The sequence below is a fragment of the Cucurbita pepo genome, chromosome LG07, assembly GCF_002806865.2.
Source record: "Cucurbita pepo subsp. pepo cultivar mu-cu-16 chromosome LG07, ASM280686v2, whole genome shotgun sequence".
NCBI lineage: Eukaryota > Viridiplantae > Streptophyta > Magnoliopsida > Cucurbitales > Cucurbitaceae > Cucurbita > Cucurbita pepo.
In genome coordinates, this window is record NC_036644.1 from 3,919,735 (window position 1) to 3,944,429 (window position 24,695).

Genomic DNA, 24,695 nt, shown 5'->3' on the forward strand with positions numbered 1-24,695 from the left:
ATCCGGTAAAGCTATATATGGTAAATAGCTATATATAGTAGATGGCTAAATCTGGTAAAGCTATATATAGTAAACTAAACCATATATATATCTGGTCCGGTAGAGCTTTTTAAATGTACTTTTCTATTCTCTGTACTCTCTTGTTGTACATGCCTGAATTCATCAATAAAAAATCCTTTTAGCCAGAGTTCTCCTTGCAACTTCTCTCTATCCTTCTCTTTGAGTTCATCTAGATCGAGCGTGTGCGTTGTTGTGCGATCCTAACAACTGGTATCGATCCTAACATCTTTCTGATCAGGATTGTAATGTTTCAAGTTACTAACGTGGACAACAAGATTAATCCGTATCAAAGTTTGTATTTTGTAGTGTAGCTTACTTAGCTTAGATAGATGAACGATGAAGATGAGTAGAGAGAGACAATGAAAGAGCGAGAAAGTTTGCATCTTTAATAAGAGAGAGACAATTACAATAATTAATCTTCTGCACCTTCAATAGTGCATGTGCGCCACGTGACAACATGATTGATGGGCGGGCTGCGTGGGCTTGGGCCTTTTTTTATGGTTTTAGGGTTGGGTCGGGTTGTCCCAATAATTTAAAATTTGAACCCGAACTCAAAGTCCTTTTAAACCTAATGAAACCCTTATAATTCGGGTTGGGTCGGGCTGGGTTCTCGGGTTGGCGGGTTGGGTGTACACCCCTACTTCTCAGCTCCCATTTCTCGGGTTTCCACACCCTTATGGGATACCACATTCAACTGGTGAAATCATTTTTATTTATAGTACAAGGCCTTCCAATTTTTCAATGCATCTTTGAGCCAATGATATATTGTATATAATTGCAGAGTGCTGATACGATTCAGCTGTCAACTTATGACAGGGAGTAATTTATGAGGTTATTTACGAGATTGCTGGACGAGCACGACCACAGTAACGGAGAAATTATACACTACCCAGGGAGTAATTTTATTGTTCTGAAGATGCCATAGCTGTTATGAACAAGCAAGTACCTATCTTCTACCATTTGTTGTTTTGTTGTGTTGAACTTACTCAACTAGTGCATACATCTTGAAAGAAAATAATATTATAGATTTTGATTTCCTCTTGGTTTGGATGCCTATGCTTTTTGATACTTGGGACATGGGCGCACCTGGGAAACAAGAACAGCAACAACCAACCATTTATCCCCAAAGTCTTAGCTCTGACATACCTAGTATGTCTGTTGTATTGTCAATGTAATGATTCAAGTTCACCGCTACCAGATATTGTTCTTCTAGGAACAGGTTTTTAAGTCCTTATAAACTTCACCTTTGTTTGTTATTCTATGGTGGGTGTTTGTTTAAATTGAAAATGTGGAACAATTTTTGCTGACCAAGTGTCCTTTTGCCACGTTGGATATCATTTGCCATTTTATCCACAAATAATGAGTTAGTTGCCTTCGCCAATCAGAATCTTGCCATGTCACCGTAGATTGAGCTTGTGACACGTGTCGAAACCAGGTGCAAAGCAGGGGTAAAAAGTGGATAAGATTTGAGGAAATTTGGGAAATTCAGAGCTTTTCCTTTCCAACATGGGTCCCATTCCCATCCACCTATGAACAAACTACTTTTTTTTTATTATTTATTATTTATTATTTATTATTTATTTTTTTATTTTAATAATAATTATTTTTAACAATACATTCTTTCATTAAATAAAATAAATATAGAAAAGAATCAATAAAAAAAGAATTTAATTTGGTCACTTGGGAATCTTTTTTTTTTTATTTTTAAGAGCAATATTTTATATCACATAATTTGAATAACTAAATATAAATTTATATAACAAGTATAGTTTGAAATACAATAAAGTGCATTTTATAATATAATAATAGTTTTCTTATAAATTAGTAACTATTACTTTATAAATGAATCATCTATTTTAGTACAATTATTAGAATAATTATTTTATAAAACAAATATTTAAATAACTTTAAAACATGTTTTTAAATAAATTGGAGAAAAAATATAAATAAATATTTCCCGATCTGAGAAAAACAGAAGTGACGGCTCAGACGGTGCCACGTGGAATGTCCACTTATACAAAATCCGCACCTGTGGGACCCCTTCTCCCCTGCTCACGTGTTTGAATAAATCTCCGAATTTCCTTCCCTTCGCCGAACCACCACCGATCTGATAACTCTGCCCGCCCTTCTGCTTCAGCCCACGCAATTTCTCTCTCTCCATTTTCAAATGCCTCTTCACATCAGATTCTTTGGAACTTCTCTCTTCTTTGATCTTCCATGATCATTTTCCCCTATTCCTTCGCATTCCCAATTCTTAAGAACTTCCCTACCGCTCCAAATTGAGATTTCGAGACTGTTTCTTACTTTTTGCCTCCAATCCACAATACCCACATTTTGTTTTCTTCATTTCGCTGCTTTCCCATGGGATTTCTGTAAGCAATGGCCGCCTGCTGCAGAGGATTTCCGACCCATTTCGATTTGGATAGGCGGGTCGAGTCGGTTCTGTTGCGTAGCCATGGGGGGGCCGAGTTGAGAAGGAGGACATGGGGCAGGATTCTGTTTGGGATTAATCGAGTTGGGTTTAGTCCTATTCGTTGCTGCTGTTCTGATTCTATGGTTCCGATACGAAGAATTACTGGGTCTGGGAAGAGCGTAGAGAAGCAAGAAGATTGGCGTTTCGATGCCAAAAAAGCACCTCGTAAACTCTGTATCCAAGCCACTCCTGCAATGCCCTTTGCTTCCCCTCAGTAAGTTGAAGTTCTATACTGGAAATAATTAATGCTTCGTGTTGCTTTCTTCAACCCTTTTCTGTGTGTTGCAATTGGATTATTCTGGATGAAACAGTTCATCTGATAGTTCGAAATTTGAACTCATTTTACTGGAAATGAGTTATTACTTATTAGTTCTTCTAACTAGGCATGATTGGGAAACATGGTTATAGTTGTTCAAGTTAATGCTCAATATTTGCGCAAGTTGTATATGGCTGTTATCCTCTCATGGGGTTACTTCATCTTCTTGTTTCTGCAGATCTCGGTTTATTTCCAAGCCAGAAATACTCCCTCGCTGCACCCCAAGGGGCTCTGGTCCACAATCACGTGATTCTCCGCCAAAAAGAGGTAATCTAAATTGCTTTATGGGAAGTTCATAGCTAGCCCAGGTAGTCTAGAAGCGCATTTGTGTATCATAATATGAAATTCTGGAATCGCCTTTACCGAGTATTAGTCACAACTGATAAGACATATCTTCCTCTGCTGTAGACACTGGCATTGCAAATGAGAAGGACTGGGGAATCAACTTGTTGAATGAAAATGTTAACGAGTCGGGCACAAATGAAGATGGCAGTACTTGGTATAGGGAAAGTGGGGAGGACCTTGGAGATAATGGATACCGATGTAGGTGGACTAGGATGGGCGGTCAATCTCATGATGGTTACTCAGAATGGAAAGAAACGGTATTAATTTAGTATTTTTGTCTGTAATTTACTTTGTTGTTGATCTAGAATGGATCAAACTTGAGCAATCTGATTAACTTTCTTACTAGGAAAACTCTGACAATCCATGGTTTTCTTTTCTTTTCGGGATAAGATACAATTTCATTGATAGAGAAATTACAACTTCATTGATGTATGTAATTGATGGATACTAAGCTCTTCCTGCCCCCACCAAAAACCCCTTTATAGAACAGTGTTTAGATTCATAAGACGGCTAAAACAGTCTAGAATAATGATGAAAAGAAAGGGTGAGAGAGGGTCGCCTTGCCTAAGGCCCCTCAACGCCAAAATCTTTCCACAAGGACACTTATTAATGATGATAGAGTAATTGGTGGAAGATATACAACCTCTAATCTAGCACCTCCATCTACAACCAAAACCTTTGGCTTGAAGGAGAAGCTCGAGAAAATCCTAGTCTGCTTTGTCAAACGCTTTGTGTATGTTGAGCTTTATAATAACCTCTTTCCTCTTCAATGTCTTCCATTCACTGATGAGTTCATTTGCACTAAAACACACATTAATGATGTGGTGACCTTCCACAAAGCCTAGTTGGTTTTCAGTAATGATGGATGGCAAAATCCTCTTGAGGTCCTCCAGTATGGTGTAGCCTTCAGAACCTCTACAGATTTGTTGGTGCCAAGATCACAGGTTTTTGGATTTTTCCTTTGGGGCTTCCCCTCGAGGTTTTAAAAACGTGTTTGCTAGGGAGAGGTTTCCACACCCTTATAAAGTTCAGTTCTCCTCCCCAACCGATATGAGATCTCACAATCCACCTCCCCTTCAGAGCCTAGCGTCCTCACTGACAATTGTTCCCTTCTCCAATCAATGTGGGATCCCTCAATCCACCCCCTTCGAGGCTCAGCGTCCTTGTCGACACACTGCGTCGTGTCCACCCCTCTTCAGGGCTTAGCCTCCTTGTTGGCACATCGCCTCTTGTCTGACTCTAATACCATTTGGCTCAAGCCCACCGCTAATAGATATTGTCCTTTTTGGGCTTCCCCTCAAAATTTTTAAAATGTGTCTGCTAGGGAGAGATTTCCACACTCTTATAAAGAATGCTTCGTTCTCCTCTCCAGCCGATGTAGAATCTGACGTTAGTTCTTATTGTTGTTACACTATTTCTCATAGAGACGTAGTTAACCCAGTAAAATTTTGTGATCAACTGTTCAATGTCTCTCGATCAATTTAGCTTGGGGCATTGGTCATTTCTTTTAATTGCAGATAAGTCTCCCCTTGGATTTTTATTTTTTAAATATAACAATAGTTACAACTGAGCCAGTTGGAAAAATTCTTCCATTTTCTGGTTGGTTAACTTCTGAATGACATTTATTTAATACAGAACTCATGCTAAAAATGAAGCATCATTACATGTTCTTACACTGCTGCCACTTTGACATTGTTTTTGTAACTCATTGAAGTATCATCCCAGGTCACTGCATTTAATGGATTTATTGATCTCATTGACAGTGGTGGGAGAAAAGTGACTGGACTGGATACAAAGAGCTAGGTATCTTTGCTTCTTTTCTCATAACATAACTTACCTTCCCCACACTCTCTTTTGTTTTCTCCAAAGAGCTAGATTCTGTAAGCTCCCTACCTATAAGATCACTATACACGATAGATATTTACTCGACTGCCAAGAACTGCTGGTTAACGTAGCTTCGAAGTTAAACATGTGAAAATTTGATAATTATTCATCATCTGTGTTTGATATTGATTCTAGAATCACAGAATGCTTTTGACCCTGCTTTCTGATCATTATGCATTCGAGTCTCTTCTTTTAGCACCTACTATCTTGCTTATGTTCACTAGATTCTGTCTTGTTTGTACTGACTGAATTTTACGTCCCTCGATAGGAGTGGAAAAATCGGGCAAAAACGTTGAAAGTGATTCGTGGTGGGAAACATGGCAAGAAGTTCTTCATCAAGATGAATGGAGGTTTTTCTACTATTATTATACACTTGCTCAATGAAGTTGAGGAGACCACTTCTTACCAAGTAAAGTAAATTTTCTCTGTAATTCTGCTGGTACAGTAATCTTGCAAGGATTGAGAGGAGTGCACAGAAACGAGCAAAATCTGGCACTGAAAATGCTGGATGGCATGAGAAATGGTGAGATCATATTCAATACAAATGAAGTTAGGAAAATTAGATATGTAGTATTGTAAGGTCCCACGTCGGTTGGAGAGGAGAACAAAACATTCTTTATAAGGGTGTGGAAACCTCTCCCTAGTAAGCGCGTTTTAAAACCTTCAAGGGAAGCCCAGAAGGGAAAATCCAAAAAGGACAATATCTACTAGCGGTAAGCTCGGGCTGTTACAAATGGTATTAGAGCCAAACGCCGGGTGGTGTGCCAGCGAGGACGCTGGGCCTCCAAAGGGGGTGGATTGTAAGGTCCCACATTGATTGGAGAGGAGAACAAAACATTCTTTATGAGGATTTGGAAATCTCTCTCTAGTAAACGCGTTTTAAAACCTTGAGAGGAAGCCAAGAAGGGAAAGTCCAAAGAGGACAATATCTACTAGCGGTAAGTTTGGGCTATTACAAGTACAAAAAAGTTAGTAACTTTTTTAGTGGTGCAGGTGGGAGAAATACGACGCCAAAGGTTGGACCGAAAAAGTAGCACATAAATATGGTAGATTGAATGAACAATCATGGTGGGAAAAGTGGGGAGAGCATTACGACGGAAGAGGATCCGTTCTTAAATGGTTTTCTCTAATCATTGTTTCAAAATTTGAATGGCAAAAGCTTTACTCAAATAGTTCTATGATGCTAACTGAGATCTCTTTCTGTGCTTTTACTTCTCAGGACGGATAAATGGGCTGAAACTGAACTAGGCACCAAATGGGGAGACAAGTGGGAAGAGAAGTTCTTCTCTGGAATCGGTTCTCGACAAGGGGAGACATGGCACGTATCTCCTAGTAGCGAACGTAAGTCTAATCTAGCATCATATTCAACTGGTTCCATTGAATTTATGGTACATAAATCATATCTCTGATTAGTTTTTTCACGATTTCGTCGAAGAATTCGATCAATTAGGCCTGTGCCATGTGGGACTGCCAAGCACATTGGTCTTTTCAGTTGGCAAATATTTGTGCTAAACCTTGCGCTGTGTTTTGTATTTTTTGTTGGTTATGAGAGAAGTGGAACTAACTGGCTTCCCGTCACATGTACAAGGTTGGTCAAGAACATGGGGTGAAGAACACTTCGGGAATGGGTAAGGTTCAAGCTATAATGCCATAATGAGTATTGTAAATAACATGCCATTTCAGGCACACTGAGAAACTTAGCTAGTACTGTATTGGTAGCTGATAATATCATCATTGTGTACGCAGTAAAGTGCACAAATATGGGAAGAGCACGACAGGGGAAAGTTGGGATATTGTTGTGGATGAAGAGACATACTATGAGTAAGTTTTCTCTGGGCTAGCTGCAACTTATCTACAAACGTGAGAATCAATGGCATTTTAACAAACTTGCTCTTTCATTGAAGGGCCGAACCTCACTACGGATGGGCGGATGTAGTTGGCGACTCGAGTCAGTTGCTGTCGATACAAGCTCGGGAGAGGCCACCTGGTGTCTACCCGAATCTCGACTTTGGATCGTCCCCTCCTTCTCCGACTGAGGAACCACCCCAAGAACTGCCTCCTCCACAATGAAGATTTGGTGATTTCTAGTCTCTTGGTCTCTTTAGTCGCTTAGGAATTCATTTAGATGGGAAATATGTGATTTCGGTTGGAAATCGTGAAGAACTATGTTTATTCATTCTTTAATGTTATCAATTTCTCGAGTTTCATGTTCACGACATTCCTGAACTATTTTGGTTCACTCACTCCCACTGCTAGCTTTGACTGCAAAATGCACCTTATTGCTAGGTAATTTGGAGGATGCAGCCTTGTATATGGTCGAGTTGATTTGATGACTAAAATTCCTTCGAATGATACTATAAAATTTGGATAGCAATTGAAATATTAATGTCCAGTCAAGGCGGAAGGTTTCGAGCCTTATGTCACAATTGCACTCTTGTGGCAGTGGGACAACGATTGTGTGGCACCTGTTCTAACCTAGTGAACAAGTCAGCCGTGTGAAATTTGTACTTCGCACACATACATGAAAGCAAAGAAATATGTTGAAAATAGTTTTAAAGGATAGTGTTATGAGCTAAAAGCAAGTAAGCAACGACTTTGATATTATATAACCCGAGTAGAAAGGATTGACAATTAGTCAGATCCCATTATAATACATTTTGGAGCATTTTTAGCCTTGACAGTATAGATAACTAGTCCACATCCTCATATTGACATGACAATGATAGCAAAATGTCTATCTAACATGCATGCAATTATAGACAACACGTCATATCATGGACAAGCATGATCGAGACATCCTGCAATCACACGCTTAGACAAACATGACCGTGACACCTTACACCACCTCATCTTCTATGTATAGATATAAATTTATCTATACATATTAACTTAAAAGAGAATTCCAACAAAATTAAATGAGAAATTTTAGAGATGAACTGAAATAGGAGGCTGAGAAGTGCCGGTGGTGAAGGACTCATCATTAACGCTGGTGCTGCATTTCCCGGCCCCTGCCCACCAGAAAAGCTCCTCTTGCAGGGTCTCTAATGGCGATAATCTTCACCATTTTAGGCTCTCAGAACTCAAGCCCTCAATAGCCTCAATCTTTAATCTCTCTGTTTACAACTACGGAGCTAAACCATGTCTTCCTTCACTCTAAAACCCTTCTTTCTCACCTCTAAGTTATCTTCGCCATCATCTTCTTCTTTTCCCTTTACTGTTCTTCGTTTCTCTTCGATTAGCCTCCCAAAGAAGCCCAGAAATGGTTTCGCCTTCACACTCCGCGCCTACGATTCTTCCAAGGGCGACACACCCGATGCCTCCTCTGCCGATTCCAACCCTCCCAACGGTACTTCGGTATTCCTCTCTGCCCCTCCTCTCTCTCGCCTCACCTTCTGTGCTTTATCTTCTACCGTAAGGTTTTTAAACTCAATTTGGATTGTTCTCAAATTGTCAACGCAAACTTGGGGAAGTTTGAAGCATTCCAGTAGCGTGGATTTGGGTTTACTGTATTCTCTTTTTATTTTAGTGGAATAGTATGAGTGAAGATTTTTCATATTGAATTTGGTTTGGTGATAGTCCTTGAATTTAACACATAATTGAGAGAAGCCTACGTTTTGAAGTTGTCCCATGAGCATTAATTAGTTGCAGGTACACAGCCTGGCCGGACGCTTGATTCATAGCTATCAAAAGTTTTTCTTATTATTGATTTCATTTTTATTATTATTTCACTGTCAAATGAGGAAATTATGAATGCTATCTTGTGTCTGTAATGGGTTGTACATTCACTTCCATGTAGAGGTTTTAACTTTCTACTGGCCATTAAACGGTACTCTGCAAATTGTTGAAAAATGATGTTACTTTTACTATTGATCAACTTAGATGGTTTTCTTTTTCGTCATCATGATGAACTTGATGGCTGTTATTGCGAGACCCCATATTGGATTGGTTAGAAAGGGGAATGAAACATTATTTATAAAGGTGTGAAAACATCTCTCTAGTAGATGCATTTTAAAATCGTGAGGCTGACGACTATACGTTATGGGCCAAAGCGGACAATATCTGCTAGCGATGGGGTTGAGCTATTACAAATGGTATAAGAGCTAGTCATCGGGCGGTGTGCCAGCGAGGACGCTGGCCCCCAAGGGGAGTGGATTGTGAGATCCCACATTGGTTGGAGAGGGGAACGAAGCATTCCTTATAAAGGTATGGAAGCCTCTCCCTAGTAGACGTGTTTTAAAACCGTGAGGCTGACGACTATACGTAACGGGCTAAAACAGACAATATCTGCTAGCGGTGGGCTTAGGCTATTACAATTATATCAATTCAGTTCTCTTTATGTTGTTCTAGATTTGACCATCTGAATATATTTTATGGAATTGGCAGCCAAAATCCCGGAGAGACATTCTTCTGGAATATGTTAAAAATGTCCAGCCAGAATTCATGGAGTTGTTTGTTCAGAGGGCACCTCAACAGGTGGGCTTTTATTTACTTGATATAGTATTCAGCTAACTTTTATTTTGTATTCCCTGACTTTCTCTGATAAATTAATACATCTTCGGTTCCTTTTTAGGTTGTTGATGCAATGCGCCAAACAGTCACAAATATGATTGGAACTCTACCTCCACAGTTTTTTGCAGTGACCGTCACCACGGTTCGTATATAACCCTATTCTTACATTCAAGATCACCCAAATACGTGTAGTACAATTGATATTTGGTAAGAACAGGCTTAGTTTTTAAATATTTATTTATTATACAACCATGTTTGATTTTTAATATTTGGTTCAGGTTGCTGAAAATCTTGCACAACTCATGTACAGTGTAATGATGACTGGATATATGTTCAAGAATGCTCAAAATCGCTTAGAACTGCAGCAGAGTTTAGAGCAGGTTGCTCTCCCAGAACCAAAGGATGAAAAGGTATTTTAAATGGTTCTATTAGTTCTCGAAGGATTTTACATCTAAAAATTTTCATTCTGGAGTTAACCTTGCCCATTACTTTGATCCTCCATAAGAAGTAATTAAATACTAATAGTTTTCACACTGTGCATCTGTTACTTAAGTCTGGAAGAAATCAGGAGTTTACGGTTAATAAAGAAGAAGAAGAAATAGGTGATTGGGCTGCAAGGAATTTACTCGACCTTCTTTCCATGAATTTACTCCACCTTCTTTCTATTCATTGACTCTACCCTTAGAAGTAAGGGATCATTAATCTTCTCTTGCTGCACAGTCTTGACTGACTTACGGTGAATGAGCGAAGCAGCTTTACCTCACAGGTGATTGAGCGGAAAGCCTAGGTTCCTTATTTCCATTCATTCATTTCCCTAGCTGCTAGAGAGTTGATCTTTTATCTTTTATCTTCTCTACCTAATCAACATTTGAGAAACAGTCAACTTTGGTATGACCATGATCTTTATATAAGATTTCATGCTAGGTCCAACTTGTAGGTAACATAGAATTTGTTCCACTACAGCCCATGATCCACTATAGGTGAATATATATATATTGACTTACAATACTTATTAGATAACCGATATTTGGACGTGTCACTATTCGATAATTCAACTTCCCAACCAATCTTCTGTATATCTCAGAATTTTAAAAATGATTCTCCTTCTTTAATGAGTTGCAAATTAGTATTATTGGGGTACTACTTGATTTAACTCCCATTTTTCTTTGGCATATATTACAATCAAGTACATATTTTCGTTGTGAAAACCTCATAAACTTCCACTTGAGAAAAAGATTGATAAAATAGTTCCATTTTTATGCAAGTAAGAATCAAGCATGTGAGGAAAATCTCACGTAATCCCAATAAATACATTAAAAGAGCAAAAGATGGTAGGTAATGAGAGATTGTAGGAAACAATCTAAACATGAAATTAAACCAAAAGAATAGAAAAATCGCAGGATATGGCGACATTGATCTTACGAGTTAGGCTAAAATCAACCCCCAAAGCACTGTTGAATTATAATTTTCAATAAACCAGAGAAAACTCACATGAGACTTGAAGAACTTACAGCTTTTAAATCATAGGTGAGGCAGAAAGCACCATAATAATTGCTTTTACTTATGGGCTCCTCTGTTTTCACAGCAACTAGAGTTGGAACTGCTTCAACCCGACTGAAAAATCGAACTGGGAAAACAATCCGTATGTCACTTCTCAAAAATCAACACAGAAAAATCCTCAAACATGTAAACACACAGACAAGCATAAGTTTAGATCAACACATTCAGTCACTACGGATGTGTGTTATCACCTGTGTGGGTCGCTGAAGAGAAAACGACTGAATGTGGGTCGCCCATTGCTACGGGAGTAAAAGTAAGGGGGGACACCACTGTGGATGTGGGAGATAGGAGTGAAGGTAAGGTACTAAGGTTGCACACGCACGCCTCTGTTGTTTGTAGAGCCAAAAAGTAGAGACCCTACTTATTTTATGTATATATAAAATATTTTTTAATATATGCGGGTCTAGTCGGTTTTTCTATTTTGGTAGATTGCATTATGTTGAAAATACATTTATATTAAGTGGGCGGGACAGGGAATATAATATTGTCCCTAGTCCCATTTATCTAACAGGTTGAAAATGCTCCCCATTCTCCGTTTAAACGGTAAATCCCTACCCCATTTGGGCGAGTGGACCCCGCAGGTTAGATGGACATCTCTAACTGCGCATACTAACATATATATTATATAACACGTGTAAAACTTCATTATGAATTCCTCTGTTGTCTACAATTTTACGTGTGGCATACTGTTAGAATTGCTTGGTTACTTTAAGTTTATCTAATATGAATTTATCCCGTGATTGTTCAGGATGGTTCGAATTATGCAGCTGGTACGCAAAAGAATGTCACTGGGGAAGTCATCCGGTGGAATAATGTATCCGGTCCCGAGAGAATTGATGCTAAAAGGTACATAGAGTTACTTGAAGCAGAGATAGAGGAACTTAATCGCCAAGTAGATAGAAAATCTGCTCGTGGGCAAAATGAATTGTTGGAGTATCTCAAAACACTTGAACCCCAAAATCTGAAGGTAAGGAAACATTCTTTCATTTCTCTGTTAGCTACTTGCTTCTGTTGGGCTTCTCGAATGCTAATTAGATTGTTGATTACTTCTGGTGTTGGAGTCGCTAGGCTTACAGTGTCATCTTTTCTAGACGTTGATCGTCTATGATGGGAAAAAGTCGTTCTTTTTTATTCCTGAAACAAGAAACTCTTTCCGTTTATATATTCTTGAGAAATCTTTGCTGTAACAAGATTGCTGATACTGGTAATTGATATTTTTGTGGGACTGAATGCACTTGTACAATTCAGACAAGAGCTTGTGTCATTCAATGCTATTTCTTTACCCACACCTTGAGGGCAAGTTGTCTTTCGTAAGGAGATTAATGGTAAGATTATATAAGAGGTATGTTATTATTCATTAGGAAATACGTTTGGGTTTAGGCTTGCTCGAGAGGGAGCAGTCCAAGTTTTCTCTTGTAACGGCCCAAGCCCACCGCTAGCAGATATTGTCATCTTTGGGCTTTTCCTTTCCCCCTCGAGGTTTTTAAAATGCGTCTGCTAGGGAGATGTTTCCACACCTTTATAAAGAATATTTCGTTCTCCTCCCCAACCGATGTGGGATCTCACAATCCACCCTCCTTTAGGGGCCAGCATCCTTGCTGGCACTCGTTCCTTTCTCCAATCGATGTAGGACCCCTCAATCCACCCCCTTTGGGTCCCAGTGTCCTTGCTGGCACACCACCTCGTGTCCACCCCCTTTGGGGCTCAGCCTCCTTGTTGGCACATCGCCTTGTGTCTGGCTCTGATACCATTTGTAACGGCCCAAACTCACCGCTAACAAATATGTCCTCTTTGGGTTTTTTCTTCCGGATTTTCCCTTAAGATTTTTAAAATGCGTCTACGAGGGAGAGGTTTCTCACCCTTATAAAGAATGAATGATGCTGTGAAAGGATACCTTACTCCTCTGGAATCTTCTTCTTTTTCTAGCGTAATAAGCTGTACAACCTTGTCATATTATTCATATCTAATGATTGTATCCCCTTCATGTTAGATGCTTCATTAATTTTATTAATCTGAATCCGAACAACTACTAATGGATCATTGATTAGTTGTGTGTACCTGAACTGACCTCAACCCTTGGTTACCACAAATGCAGGAGTTGACAAGTAGTGCTGGCGAGGATGCTGTTGTTGCAATGAATACATTCATAAAGCGTCTATTAGCGGTTTCTGATCCAAGTCAAATGAAGGTTCGTCCAGACAAACGTCCTCTATCCTTTCTTTTAACCGTAACAGATATGGGTCAATGATCGGTTTGGCTAGTTCGGTCAAGAACCGAACCAAGTTGATTTGATTTATACCCCTGGATAAAGTAATATTTTTCATCACAAAAATGTAACTGAACTTCTGCATACATATATCATGGATCTCTACATTTCAGACAAGTGTATCAGAGACAACAGCACCAGAGCTGGCAAAGCTTCTGTACTGGCTAATGGTGGTCGGGTATAGCATTCGCAACATTGAAGTTCGGTTCGACATGGAAAGAATTCTGGGAAGTTCACCAAAGCTTGCAGAACTGCCTCCTGGAGAAACAGCTAAGGAATGAAGCAGATGAAGGCTTGAATGGAACAAACATCTGCTTCGCCACCCTCTTTTACGACCATTTTATACACGTAAAAGACTGAATTGTAAGTTCTACCGAACCTATATATATATATACTGCTCAGACATATCAAATTTAACTGGGAGAGAGAGAGAGAGAGAGAGAGAGAGAGAGAGAGAGAGATGTTTCTGTAAACATATCAATTTCATCTATACTCGTTTAGAATAAAATATGGCAATAAACCGTGGAGTTCAGAAACTAAATACATCTTTCTTTCTGTGTCTATCTCAAAGGGGAAAGCGCAGAAACAAGTGGTTTAGTGAACTTGTTTTTAGAAATCCTGGAACAAAACATGAACATTAGTAGAACTGACGACAATAAAAACAGCCTAAAATATGTTCTCATCTCTTGCAACCCTAGGTCAAACACCTCCCTTTTCTTGCCGTATCTGCTACTCCTCTCAATCAAGTAACCTTCAAGGTATTCATCAATCGACACCAGCTTGTCTAAGTTCCCCTTTCGATGGAGCTTGATCTCGCCAAGGTACTCCGGACCCAGCTTAAAGATTGTGAAAAATGCAGCCGACCAATCGCCGAGAACCCTCTGAAAACAAAGAAGAAAATTGCATTCAGCTAATGGTTTCCATGGTCATCACTTGGTCAAGATAACAGGAAATGTTAAGTAGCAAGTACATTGAAGGTAGCGGGGTCCGTGGGATTGAACATTTTAAAGCAGTCATTCGATGAGGCAGCTGCGTCTCCATATATCTGATACAATCATATGATGAACAGAGGCTTTGTTTTAAGACATGAACCAACAAGATTATTCTATGAAAGTTACATAGCAGTTCACGTTTGACAAACCTCAAAAGTGAAAGACATAGGTACTCGTGCCTTGTCAAACATGAAATCTGTGGCTGTCCCATGTGCCAGATACCTTCAAACAAAGATCATGCAGGAATAAGTTTAAACGCAATTGCATATCAAGAATGGTAGTAGAAGAGCGAATAAGGGATTCAACTAAACCAACAAAAACTTCAAATTAACTAGCTTGGATTCATTGGAAAAGATGAATTAAAATTTTTAAAACAGAATCATAAAGAATGGTAACCTGATATGATAAATCTACCAGAAGAATGGCAATAAAAAGAAAGAAACTAACCCGACGGAACCTCCGCCTGATCCAATCATGCAGCGGTGGTGGCAATGGAGATTGTTCAGCTCTTCAAGCAAAAGTTTCATTTGTTGAGCAATTTCGCCGTCAGGAGTTGTGTTTTTATGGTCATAAGGCATGAATAAAGCCTAAAGAAGTGAGAATCAAAAGCAGCAAGTTCAGCCAATAATGAAGAGCGGGGAAAGCAAAACTCATTACATTTTGGATTAATATTAATGCTGCCATTTCTGCCAATCATCCAAAGCAAAACTGATTACATTTTGGACACCTCAAGCTAACTAAATTCATTTCAAGAAACTTTTTGAAGAACAGTTTCATCACTATCCAGGTTGATAGTTAAATCTTGTTGTCTTAGCCCCTCAGCATTAGGCCAACACAAATGAAATTCGTATTGTTTCTTACCTCCATTCCAGAGTGCACATTGACCCATATATGTGGATCAAATGTCAAGGCAAGTTTTCGCATAATTTGAGTTTCTGGTTCGCTGAAAGGTGACAAACCAGGATTTTCCTCGTAAGGATCATAATCCTGAAACAAATAGGAAGGAGGATTAAAAATATTTGGACAGAAGAGAGTATTACAACCACCCTACACAAAAAAAAGCCAGAGAGAAATCAATTGAACAACGCTTCGTTCCCCTCTTCAACCAATGTGGGATCTCACAATCCACCCCCTTGGGGGCCCAGCGTCCTCGCTGGCACACCGCCCGGATACCATTTGTAATAACCCAAGCCCACCACTAGAAGATATTATCCTCTTTGGGCTTTCGCTCAAGGTTTTAGAACGCGTCTACTAGGGAGTGGTTTACGCACCCTTATAAGGAATGCTTCGTTCCCCTCTCCAACCGATGTGTGATCTCACAGAACTCATAACTCATCCAACAGACTATATCAAAACCTCGTCAAATGGTTCAAGTGGGAATCAGAGATAGATACCAACCTTCTCCTTTTTACCCCAATCAACGCTCCAATTCCTGTTCAGATCAACACCTCTCCCTGCCATAAGAACACAAACTCAGGCATGTCAGTATCCACCTTGAATACCTTGTATTAAATTAAACCAGCTGCCTTACCATTTCTTCTTTCACATAGATCCCCACCCTCGACAAGCCTGCGACCATTTAAGTTTTCCATTGGCACAACCTGACAACATCCATGAGCAGGCACATTATTTATGCATACAGAAACACGGGACTTAATTTTGAAGCACTAATATCAGTTAGAACATATATCTCTTTCAAGTTCTTATCAGTCCATTAACCAACTGAATTTTAACCCACATGGAAGAACTTAATAAATATAGGGTGACAAATATATGTTCAAGCTCAAGCATGAACAAAACTTTCAGTTTTGTTAACTAAAATGCAGTGTTAACTGCATGAACTTCATTGCTACAAACTTCCTAAAATTATGGAACCAAAAATAGTATGCTCCATAACTTATTTCACTTATCAATGTAAAACATTACAGCCTGAACAAATCAACAGAAAAGTTCGGCCAATAAGGCCATTTTACTATCACACAAACCTTGATGACAAGCTTGTTAAGTGTGTTGTTCAAGGAAGCTCGATCCATGTGGGGCAAAAACAGTTCTTCACTCAAGATTAAAAGAATTCTTAGCGCAAGTTCTGTTGTTATGAGCTCCCTTCCATGCTGTCCAAAACTCTGGAAGACAAGGAGGAATCATCTGTCAAGAACACCAGCAATTGCCAACTGAGATGATATCTTCACTTAATCAAATGAAAGAATGACAGGAAGAACAGAATTCTAAAGTAAGCCCATTTTAATTTATTTCAAGAACTAAACATGCATGTTTCAATCCCAAAATATCACAAAGGAAATGAAAACCTAGAAGATCAAACGAATATGTAATTCAACAGAAAACTTACAAGAAGTATCCGGAACTTCGAGATGTCATCAATGTTATTCCTTCCATGGCGATAAGTAACCACTGGCATCTCTACAACATAACCCTTATTTCTAGACTTCATTGTCTCTATCTGCTTCAAAATTGTAAGTAAATACCAAACCAAAGCATAATGCCTGAATAAAGGAGAACCAACAACAAGAACATACAGTCAACTTATCAGAGTGTCGATGGACCACAGCTTCTATCTCCTTCATCAAATCAATACTGCAAGATCCAATCACCCAACGAATTGGGAAAAATTTCAGTCCGGGTTGAACATTGTTAAATAAACAGATCGCTATACAAAAAACATGATAGTTTCAGATGTTGAAAGTATTCAACAAACCATATTACTGCCAGGTTAATATTCAACAAAGATCACGAAACCCTAGAGTTGTATCAGACTCGTTAAGATAGTGATGCCCCAAAATCTCATAAGATCAAAATTTCACGTTCTTCAGTATTGGGAAAGTTAGATAAGACAAATCTAGACAGAATCTAATACATCAAATTTCTAGAACCGAAACATAGAAATTGCATCAGCTATATGATTAAATACCCAAATTCCAGACAGAGAAGAGCGATAATAAGAATCATTAATACTCCAACCGGCAAATTATACTTCGCATCTAATCTCATCCATTCAAATCAGGAAGAAAGAGGAAAAGAGAGAAAAAGAAGTGGCGAAATCCGAATCAGAAAATAACAAACCTAGAATGATAAAGATCGCGGTTGATTGGGGTTAATCGATTGTTGTCGGGATCCTGAGCAACAACGAGAAAACAATCGAAAAATGTGAAGAAGAAGAAGAAGAAGAAGAAGAAGAAGGCGAGGCATAAGGAGGGGAGGAGAGAGCGGAGGGGGCGAGCCATAAGGCAGAAACAGGGGAAAGCAGATCGTGGGTGTTGTTTTCAGTTGGTCAGAGTCGCCATTGTTGGAAGGTTTTGTGGAATGAAAACGATGAAATCAATGTCGATTGGCAGACGAAAAGGGAAAGAAGATGAAATTATATTCTGCACGTTCAACGGCCCCAATTTTGCAGGCTTTTACAATGATCATTCCCAATAGCTTCCTAAGAAACTTCTCTTACACAACAATTTTAACAGTTAAGCTGATTGGACCACCATCCACTCCCCCTCTGTTTCAATCCGACATAAACAAAATATAAAAAAAAAAAAAACATTAAAAAATATTGTCTAAATTGTTTTTTTAAGTTATTTTTTATTTTAGTTTTCTACAAATTTCATGAACTAAAGTAATACTTTGATTAATTTCATAAGATATATAAAATTAATTATGAAAATATTAATTCATTTGAGTAATAATATACTTCGTTAAAAATATTATGAATTCATTGAAGAATTCTCCTTATTTGTGATAATAAACGTGGTTAGATTAAATTTTTCATTAAAATAAAAATGTGATATGTTCCTGAAATATGATATATGTGACAAAAGTAATAGGTTTTAGTTTTACTTATAAATTAATAATACCTTTCAAGTTTCGAGTATGTTTCAAATATCTTCTTATTGTTTGAAAACGTTCATTTAACAGTATGAACGGTCAAAAGGAGTCAACAGAAAGCTTCTTGACTGTAAAAAGTCAAATACGGTAAAAGCTAGAAGATAGAACGGTCAAAACGGAAAGCTTTGTGGATGAATGGAGTCAACAGAAAACATAGATTTGTGAAAGGTAGAAGGAAAAAAAAAAAAAAAAAAAAATAGTTTTTTTTTTTTTTTATAAAATTGGATGCATAATATTTCTCTAAGCATGGTTTACGCATGCGCGCATGAACTCACTAGGTGAGCTCGATTACGTACACCTATGCCTTGCTACAAGCTAGTGCATGCTTATGTTGCTAGAAACAAACAGAAAGAATGAGTCGCATATCATATCATGGTGTACGCGTCTCTTACAAATCATATTAGGAAAGTATCACATGCTCGTGCTCGTGATATAAGATCTTGTATTTCAAATCATAGTACATGGTTATGAGTACATCGTACTTCCATTCTTTTCATGAGATAACTTTCCTGTGAGACATGCATATGTGTATATGACATGTTTTTTGTTATTACCATATATAACTTATCGATGTCTCATAGGCATACTTGTGAACATGATATCAAAACATACATGGACTACCATACTTGAGTACATGCATCATATAAGATGGATCAACCTAACAGAATCATAACCTAACATATTTATTGAGCATATTATTATGCTTCATTCTTGCTATTCTTTCTTTTTTACATTGAACAAGAATTAGGAGGTCAATGGCAAGCGCATAATGAAGCTGTGTGTTATGGTCGTATATTTTCAACCATGGGGTGTCGTGATCTTGACATACTCATGACTAGTCTTGAGGGAAACCGAAGCCCCATATTCATTTTTCGTTCGGCTTTGTGACTTCGTCAAACCTTAGGCAAGGTTTGTTTTCATCAACCGTACACAACTTATGCAGAATCCAATATTGTTCGACCACACATGCCGCTTGCGCGTGCATGTTCAATCATGTGCGACTTAACCGACTTGCCTCTACACTAACCTAATTCATTTGACTCGACCTTGTCTTGATGCGAGGCCAAGGTCTCTCAATACAACATTGCGTCCCACATCATCTAGATTCCCAATTAATATGGCACATATGTCTTGATGTCATCCGAAGTTGTGAGGTGTTGTCGGCCATCACAACTCACTCGATCATGCCATCGAAAGCGGAACTACGCGTCATTCATGATATTGGGACATCCCGAATATCCATCTATCTAGGTTCTATCGAGGCATTAGACCCTCCCGTGTCCATGTCAAATCATTTACGGATTCCGTACTAGATAGTGGGTGTATGATCCAACCTCTGACACATGGGTTGGGGTACAATGTCAACACACTTGTGTCGTTCAACATTGTCCTTAAAAAACTGGAAGTTGCCCTAAACACTTGTCTCACAACGCTCGCCCTTATTGTGACACACGTATGTGCCACAAGGTAGCTCGCTTAGGTCACAGGGCCTAAGGGTGGTGGAGAGTTGATACCATGTCTCCCCTTATCTAGTGGGTGTAGACATGATTTTGAGGCATTTCCAATCTGGCAGGTGTAGACATGATTTTGGTTAACAGGCATACAGTGTCGTGGAGCGTTAGTTCGATGTCCAATTAACACCAAATTTAGCGAGCTTTCATATTTCATATGGATAAAGTTGAATCCAGAACCACATGTTGAAATTCCCTCAAAAACCCAAACTTTCAGGGTTGAGGTTCGAGACCCTACCCGGCCCTTCAACAAGCCTATCTCTGACACTCATGTATACTCTGTGCCCCTACTTGCTTATGTCTCATCTTCTTTTCAATGTACACATTATTGGTGTGTTGGATGATGCACCATTCTCCTCAGTTGCATCATGACACTTATTTGTCTTGGCTCTCCCGCGGCCGAAAGTGTACCACTTGAAAGTCGCCGCTTTGCTTGTCTCAACATGAAGGTCACAACCTACTTTTTTTCATAGTATGGTTGTTACACTATGCAATAGGGGACACTAAATCAAGTCCTTTTAAACACTCCACATCCGTGGCAACCTATGGCTCAAGTGTCTCAAAAAGTGAGTTGTTACGTATTATTTGAACATTATCCTTCTATATCTCAATCCCATATGGTTCAAGAATTAACCATTATAACTGGTTATAAGTAAATTTCAGTAGCAAACAAAAAATTAATTGGTTTTCATTAACAAAGTTGATTGATTCAAGACCTAACTATTATCTTTCATTTAATTTGTACTAGATTCATTCAAGGTTTTTCCAGACTACATTACAGAAGTCCTGAGCTTATAACTATTATCTTTCCTTAAGAATGTTCTTATGATAGAGTTTCGTACTATTTTCTTTTCCTTTTTGAGTCTCTCTCTTTACTTTAAATATGATGATGCCAAGCTTCTCTCTGTATGGAGCACTTAAAGTTCTTACTATGAAAGAAAACAAATGGAAATGATACAGAATTCCGTACCTTTTTTCTTGCCCCTCATCAATTCCTTCTCACAAGGCCACACCCAAAATTGATCAAATTTTAAACCTCAACGTTGGATCCAATTCATGACAGCAAGTTCATAATGGTTGAAGTTTTTGGTACATTCCTGATTGAATAAGATTCCTAAGTGTCTTCATTTTCTCACAGCATTGTGCTCCAATTCTCTCTTAAGTTGCAACGAGAAGTCGTCATTCACATCGTCATCGTCCCAGTCGTCTTCCCACTGCTGATTAATTTCTTTACCTTCCTTGACTTCCCACTCTGTAATTCATTTTAACAAACAGAACACAAGGAATGGTTATAAAAATATCCGAAGGCTTTAAAGATGGTATGCCAAGAACAAAAGAACTTTGGTTTTTGTAGTCGAGAGATGTTCAGCAGAGTACTAAGTCAACATTAAGCAAGTGAAAGATCAACAAGAACACATTCTTAGTGAGTACAATTAACAGAATCAGACCAGCAATCTATAATGCTCCATTTAAACAACTCCAAAACTTCCTTATGACTATAAATTTTTCCTTTTAAAGGATATGCAGGATCTTCAAATCATAGTTTCAGTCAACAACAAGATCAAGCTACCACGCATACGATATAAATGTTGGTCAGGTAGCCGTAATCACTTCCATTGAGCAAAGTGAAGTGGTTTTAGCTTTAAGGTCATCATCAATTTGTTTGTATAAATATAAAATTGGAATAAGTTTATTCTGCCAATCCCTCAGCAATCAAAGCAAAATCTGTAGATTATTCAGAAATCAACCACAAACTCCATTTGAAAGCTCTACCACCAACTTCTTGAGTATTACTCCTAGTATTTTTGAGGATACAAGGAAACTTCTTTTATCTTTAGGGGAAATTATTTTTTTCAATTAACTGTTTTTTCATAAGTAATTATGTCAACTTAAAAGCAAACATCCAGAGGGTATTAATATCTTAAAAAGAAAAAGACGGTTACAGGTCCAAGTCTGCAATCGAGGGTCTTTCGACCTATTTTGGATAATTGCAAGGCTCAAATAGAGGGAACTTTATGTTAGAGTTGAATTGAAAATTCTTAGGAACCATATTCATTGATGTTTATGACTATTTATACAAGTTGTATAATAATCATTGCTACATCAATAAAACCATGAGTCCAGGAGGAGAATCATCCTCCTAAAACAAGGAAATTAACTAAAAATAGAAGGAAATTAATTAAAAAAACTAAAAATAGAAAGGAAGGAAATTAACTAAAAATAGAAATGAAGGTGGAGAACAGTCATTGCCAGACACTGAAAAAAACTGCCTCAAGAAAAAATTCAACCAACACTCAGTGTATACAACCAATGGGTTCTTCTTTCTACCATGAGTGTAACGTGTGTATACTTGTAGTGACATTGTATAGAAGACCCACCGAATATAGTATACTTAAGGGGCATATCTTTTAAAAACTATTATTCCAACTCTTCTTCATCCTGGTTCATACTTTTGTCCATTGATTGTCACTATTGTAACTGAGTTTACAAACATTCTAGCTCATTTTTTTCGAACATGGGACTCCAAGGATTTACCATGAAATAGTGAGTGAACAAAACAACCGTAAAAGGGCATCCAAATGAAGAAAACTAGCAATTAGGACTAAATCTGTAACAGGATTACCCAGACTGTTACTTAACTTCAACATTTTTTGGATGAAACAAAGAAGAAATTGCAGGACAAGCATAAATGAAAACTGAGTGCCAATGGAAAACGATAGTATTATGAAAAATAGAAGACAAATAACTACAAGTCATACCTTCATTAATCTCAAACTCTTCGAACTCATCGTCATCCTCGAAGAGGTCAACTTTCACTTCCTCAGTAGCTGCCTTCGTTTCAGTTGCCATCATAAAGATCACACTGATCTACAAATCTTTAGAATTATGAAAAATCAGCAACAATTTTGAAATAGATTAACAAAGGAAATACACACATATGAAGGCATGTTTTAGTTGAAAGCATGTACTAGACCTAAGTGACCCACCAATCAAAATTTTGGGGCTTATTGTTCAACCAACTTGAATTTCCACACCAATCCAATCCCAAGAGTGTTGAATTGGGTTGAGCAGACAACATACACTTTACACAGGATTTTTTACTTTGGCTACGAAACAGCAATTATTTGTTTCCTAACTTCAAATTTATAGCTTAAAATTATACATATTTTTCTAGTGTCGCTTGAAAGTCCATGAAGAACACAATAATAAACATATCTTAAAAGCAATGGTTCTTATAATTGAGAGCACAGAAACTGGAAAATCACATTTGATTCTTCGAAACAGGCAGACACGTAGTGTGGGGCTCATTCAATAAATTTTCCGTACAGAAGATGATGCAGAGACGAGACAAAAACAGAGAAGAGAGGGAGAACTGGAGGCATACAGAATTCATTGTTTTTCCTCCGTAATTCCGCAGAGAATCAAAGAACACAACGAAACTAGCAGAAACTATAAAAACAAACTATCAAACACAGCATAATTCACCAGACAAATCGTAAACCATCGCCGAGAGAGAGAAATGCTATAAACAAAAACTTGGAAGATCAAAAATGGAGAGAAAAAGAAGTTAAGAACCTTGAGAGAGCGAGTTGTGAGAAAGATTGGGAAGATCGCGGGAGTCTTGTGTTGCTTGATTTGTAGTGAAAAAATTGACCCAGATATCTTGAGGAACAAGTCGTTCAGCTTCTGCACTTCCTTTTAAGAAAATTCAATTTTAATTTCTACAAAAGATAAATTAATTATATTTTAATTTGATTATCATACTCACTATTTATAATAAAATATATTTTCTCTCATTTAATATAATTTATTCACCGTATACAATATTAAATATTTAGGATTAAGAGTTTATATAATTTTATAAAATTGATTTATGCAGAAAATTATTGAAATTTATTAGAAAATAAATTTAAAAGTCTAAAATTTAAGGTACATAATTAAAAATTAATTAATTAATTTAATAAAAGTAAAATAGAGTTAAAAACTAAATAATGTAATAAAACTATTGAAATACTTTTATAGAAGACCCTACGTTAGAATTGGGATCGGCAGAAAAAGATTACAGTCGATCTGATAATAATCGAGTGACATTCTTTCTTTAAAAATCCCTTAGATATGATACAAAATGAATCTTGTTCTATCGTTGATTAAAAATTTCTCTATGAACAATACGAATTAGAGTTTGAAGAAGGGTAAGGAGCCGCAGTAGATAGAGGAGGATTTATTCAATCACATAGTTTGGTCTCCTAGAATATGGCGCCAATCGAAAGGCCCAATGAATTGGAATTTTCCTATTGGGCTAGGTTATTTTGAGGCAAGTGGACCATTTCGGATGAGGTTCAAGAGAATGATTCAGAGTTCTTGCAGTACCAGACACGAGATAGATCTTCCAACGAATAAGCTAATTAATTTGAGATCCTACGAAGTATTGTTGGGAAGGAATCCCACATCGACTAATTTAGAAAATGATTATGGGTTTATAAGTAAAAAAATATATTTTTATGGTCTTTTAGAGGAGTTCAAAGCAAAGTCATTAGCTCATATTATTTGTTTTAATTTTATTTAATTCAATCGTTGTTTTTTTTTTTATTCAACCAATTTTAGAATAAATTTGTAAGCCGCTTAAAAATATTATTTTTTAAAAAATATATATATAGAAATTAAGTTGCGAATTTTAAAGATTTGAAAAAAAAAAAGAAGATAATTTAGATATTAAATGGTCTTAAACGAGGATTATACGTTATTACTGTTATTATTTCTATTATTGCTATTATTTTTGTAGACTGCCATTTGTGGAAAAAGAAAACAAATTTAAGGAAAAATAATAAATAAATAAATCTCACGCAGTTGTCACTTGCCATGTCAGCCTCTCATCTACGGCTTAAAA

The 24,695-nt window shown here is 37.6% G+C and overlaps 4 protein-coding genes across 5 annotated transcripts; 2 read left to right on the forward strand and 2 right to left on the reverse strand.

Annotated features, from left to right (window-relative positions):
• Positions 1–2,166: 2,166 nt before the first annotated feature.
• LOC111798475 lies at positions 2,167–7,317 on the forward strand. 2 transcript variants are annotated; one of them, XM_023681645.1, is made up of 11 exons: positions 2,167–2,747; positions 3,028–3,116; positions 3,258–3,451; positions 4,958–4,997; positions 5,347–5,428; positions 5,524–5,601; positions 6,072–6,197; positions 6,298–6,419; positions 6,634–6,706; positions 6,825–6,899; positions 6,983–7,317. In XM_023681645.1, exons 1-11 carry the CDS (start codon positions 2,440–2,442, stop codon positions 7,146–7,148), a joined length of 1,353 nt encoding a protein of 450 aa, XP_023537413.1. In that variant the 5' UTR covers positions 2,167–2,439; the 3' UTR covers positions 7,149–7,317. The 2 variants fall into 2 exon arrangements, with proteins under 2 accessions (XP_023537413.1, XP_023537414.1); XM_023681646.1 differs by having other exon boundaries at positions 6,667–6,706.
• Positions 7,318–7,694: 377 nt separating this feature from the next.
• Positions 7,695–13,954, forward strand: LOC111798595. Its single transcript, XM_023681840.1, has 7 exons — positions 7,695–8,432; positions 9,462–9,551; positions 9,649–9,729; positions 9,866–9,997; positions 11,896–12,114; positions 13,243–13,335; positions 13,527–13,954. The coding sequence occupies exons 1-7, from the start codon at positions 8,217–8,219 to the stop codon at positions 13,692–13,694; spliced, it is 999 nt and encodes a 332-aa protein (XP_023537608.1). The 5' UTR covers positions 7,695–8,216; the 3' UTR covers positions 13,695–13,954.
• Positions 13,877–17,831, reverse strand: LOC111798594 (metallocarboxypeptidase A-like protein MCYG_01475). The gene is made up of 11 exons (XM_023681839.1): positions 17,484–17,831; positions 16,940–16,997; positions 16,753–16,863; positions 16,391–16,528; positions 15,937–16,006; positions 15,804–15,859; positions 15,267–15,392; positions 14,853–14,992; positions 14,555–14,627; positions 14,384–14,458; positions 13,877–14,294 (listed from the first exon to the last, which is right to left on the reverse strand). Exons 1-11 carry the CDS (start codon positions 17,642–17,644, stop codon positions 13,974–13,976), a joined length of 1,329 nt encoding a protein of 442 aa, XP_023537607.1. The 5' UTR covers positions 17,645–17,831; the 3' UTR covers positions 13,877–13,973.
• A 2,883-nt stretch (positions 17,832–20,714) lies between these two features.
• Positions 20,715–23,519, reverse strand: LOC111798596 (protein DSS1 HOMOLOG ON CHROMOSOME V-like). The gene is made up of 3 exons (XM_023681842.1): positions 23,384–23,519; positions 22,567–22,683; positions 20,715–21,059 (listed from the first exon to the last, which is right to left on the reverse strand). The coding sequence occupies exons 2-3, from the start codon at positions 22,658–22,660 to the stop codon at positions 20,932–20,934; spliced, it is 222 nt and encodes a 73-aa protein (XP_023537610.1). The 5' UTR covers positions 22,661–22,683; positions 23,384–23,519; the 3' UTR covers positions 20,715–20,931.
• Between the last annotated feature and the right edge of the window lie 1,176 nt (positions 23,520–24,695).

Excerpts from the sequence above, each read along its gene's own strand:
- LOC111798475 (XM_023681645.1), top strand. The coding sequence starts at position 2,440 with ATGGCCGCCTGCTGCAGAGGATTTCCGACCCATTTCGATTTGGATAGG. Across the intron at positions 4,998-5,346 it reads GACTGGATACAAAGAGCTAG|GAGTGGAAAAATCGGGCAAA; the intron begins GTATCTTTGCTT and ends GTCCCTCGATAG. Across the intron at positions 6,198-6,297 it reads AGAGGATCCGTTCTTAAATG|GACGGATAAATGGGCTGAAA; the intron begins GTTTTCTCTAAT and ends TTTACTTCTCAG.
- LOC111798596 (XM_023681842.1), bottom strand. The coding sequence starts at position 22,660 with ATGATGGCAACTGAAACGAAGGCAGCTACTGAGGAAGTGAAAGTTGAC. Across the intron at positions 21,060-22,566 it reads AGAGTTTGAGATTAATGAAG|AGTGGGAAGTCAAGGAAGGT; the intron begins GTATGACTTGTA and ends AATGAATTACAG.
- LOC111798595 (XM_023681840.1), top strand. The coding sequence starts at position 8,217 with ATGTCTTCCTTCACTCTAAAACCCTTCTTTCTCACCTCTAAGTTATCT. Across the intron at positions 9,552-9,648 it reads TTCAGAGGGCACCTCAACAG|GTTGTTGATGCAATGCGCCA; the intron begins GTGGGCTTTTAT and ends GTTCCTTTTTAG. Across the intron at positions 9,730-9,865 it reads TTGCAGTGACCGTCACCACG|GTTGCTGAAAATCTTGCACA; the intron begins GTTCGTATATAA and ends TATTTGGTTCAG.
- LOC111798594 (XM_023681839.1), bottom strand. The coding sequence starts at position 17,644 with ATGGCTCGCCCCCTCCGCTCTCTCCTCCCCTCCTTATGCCTCGCCTTC. Across the intron at positions 16,007-16,390 it reads TTAACAAGCTTGTCATCAAG|GTTGTGCCAATGGAAAACTT; the intron begins GTTTGTGTGATA and ends GGATGTTGTCAG. Across the intron at positions 15,860-15,936 it reads TCTATGTGAAAGAAGAAATG|GGAGAGGTGTTGATCTGAAC; the intron begins GTAAGGCAGCTG and ends TTCTTATGGCAG.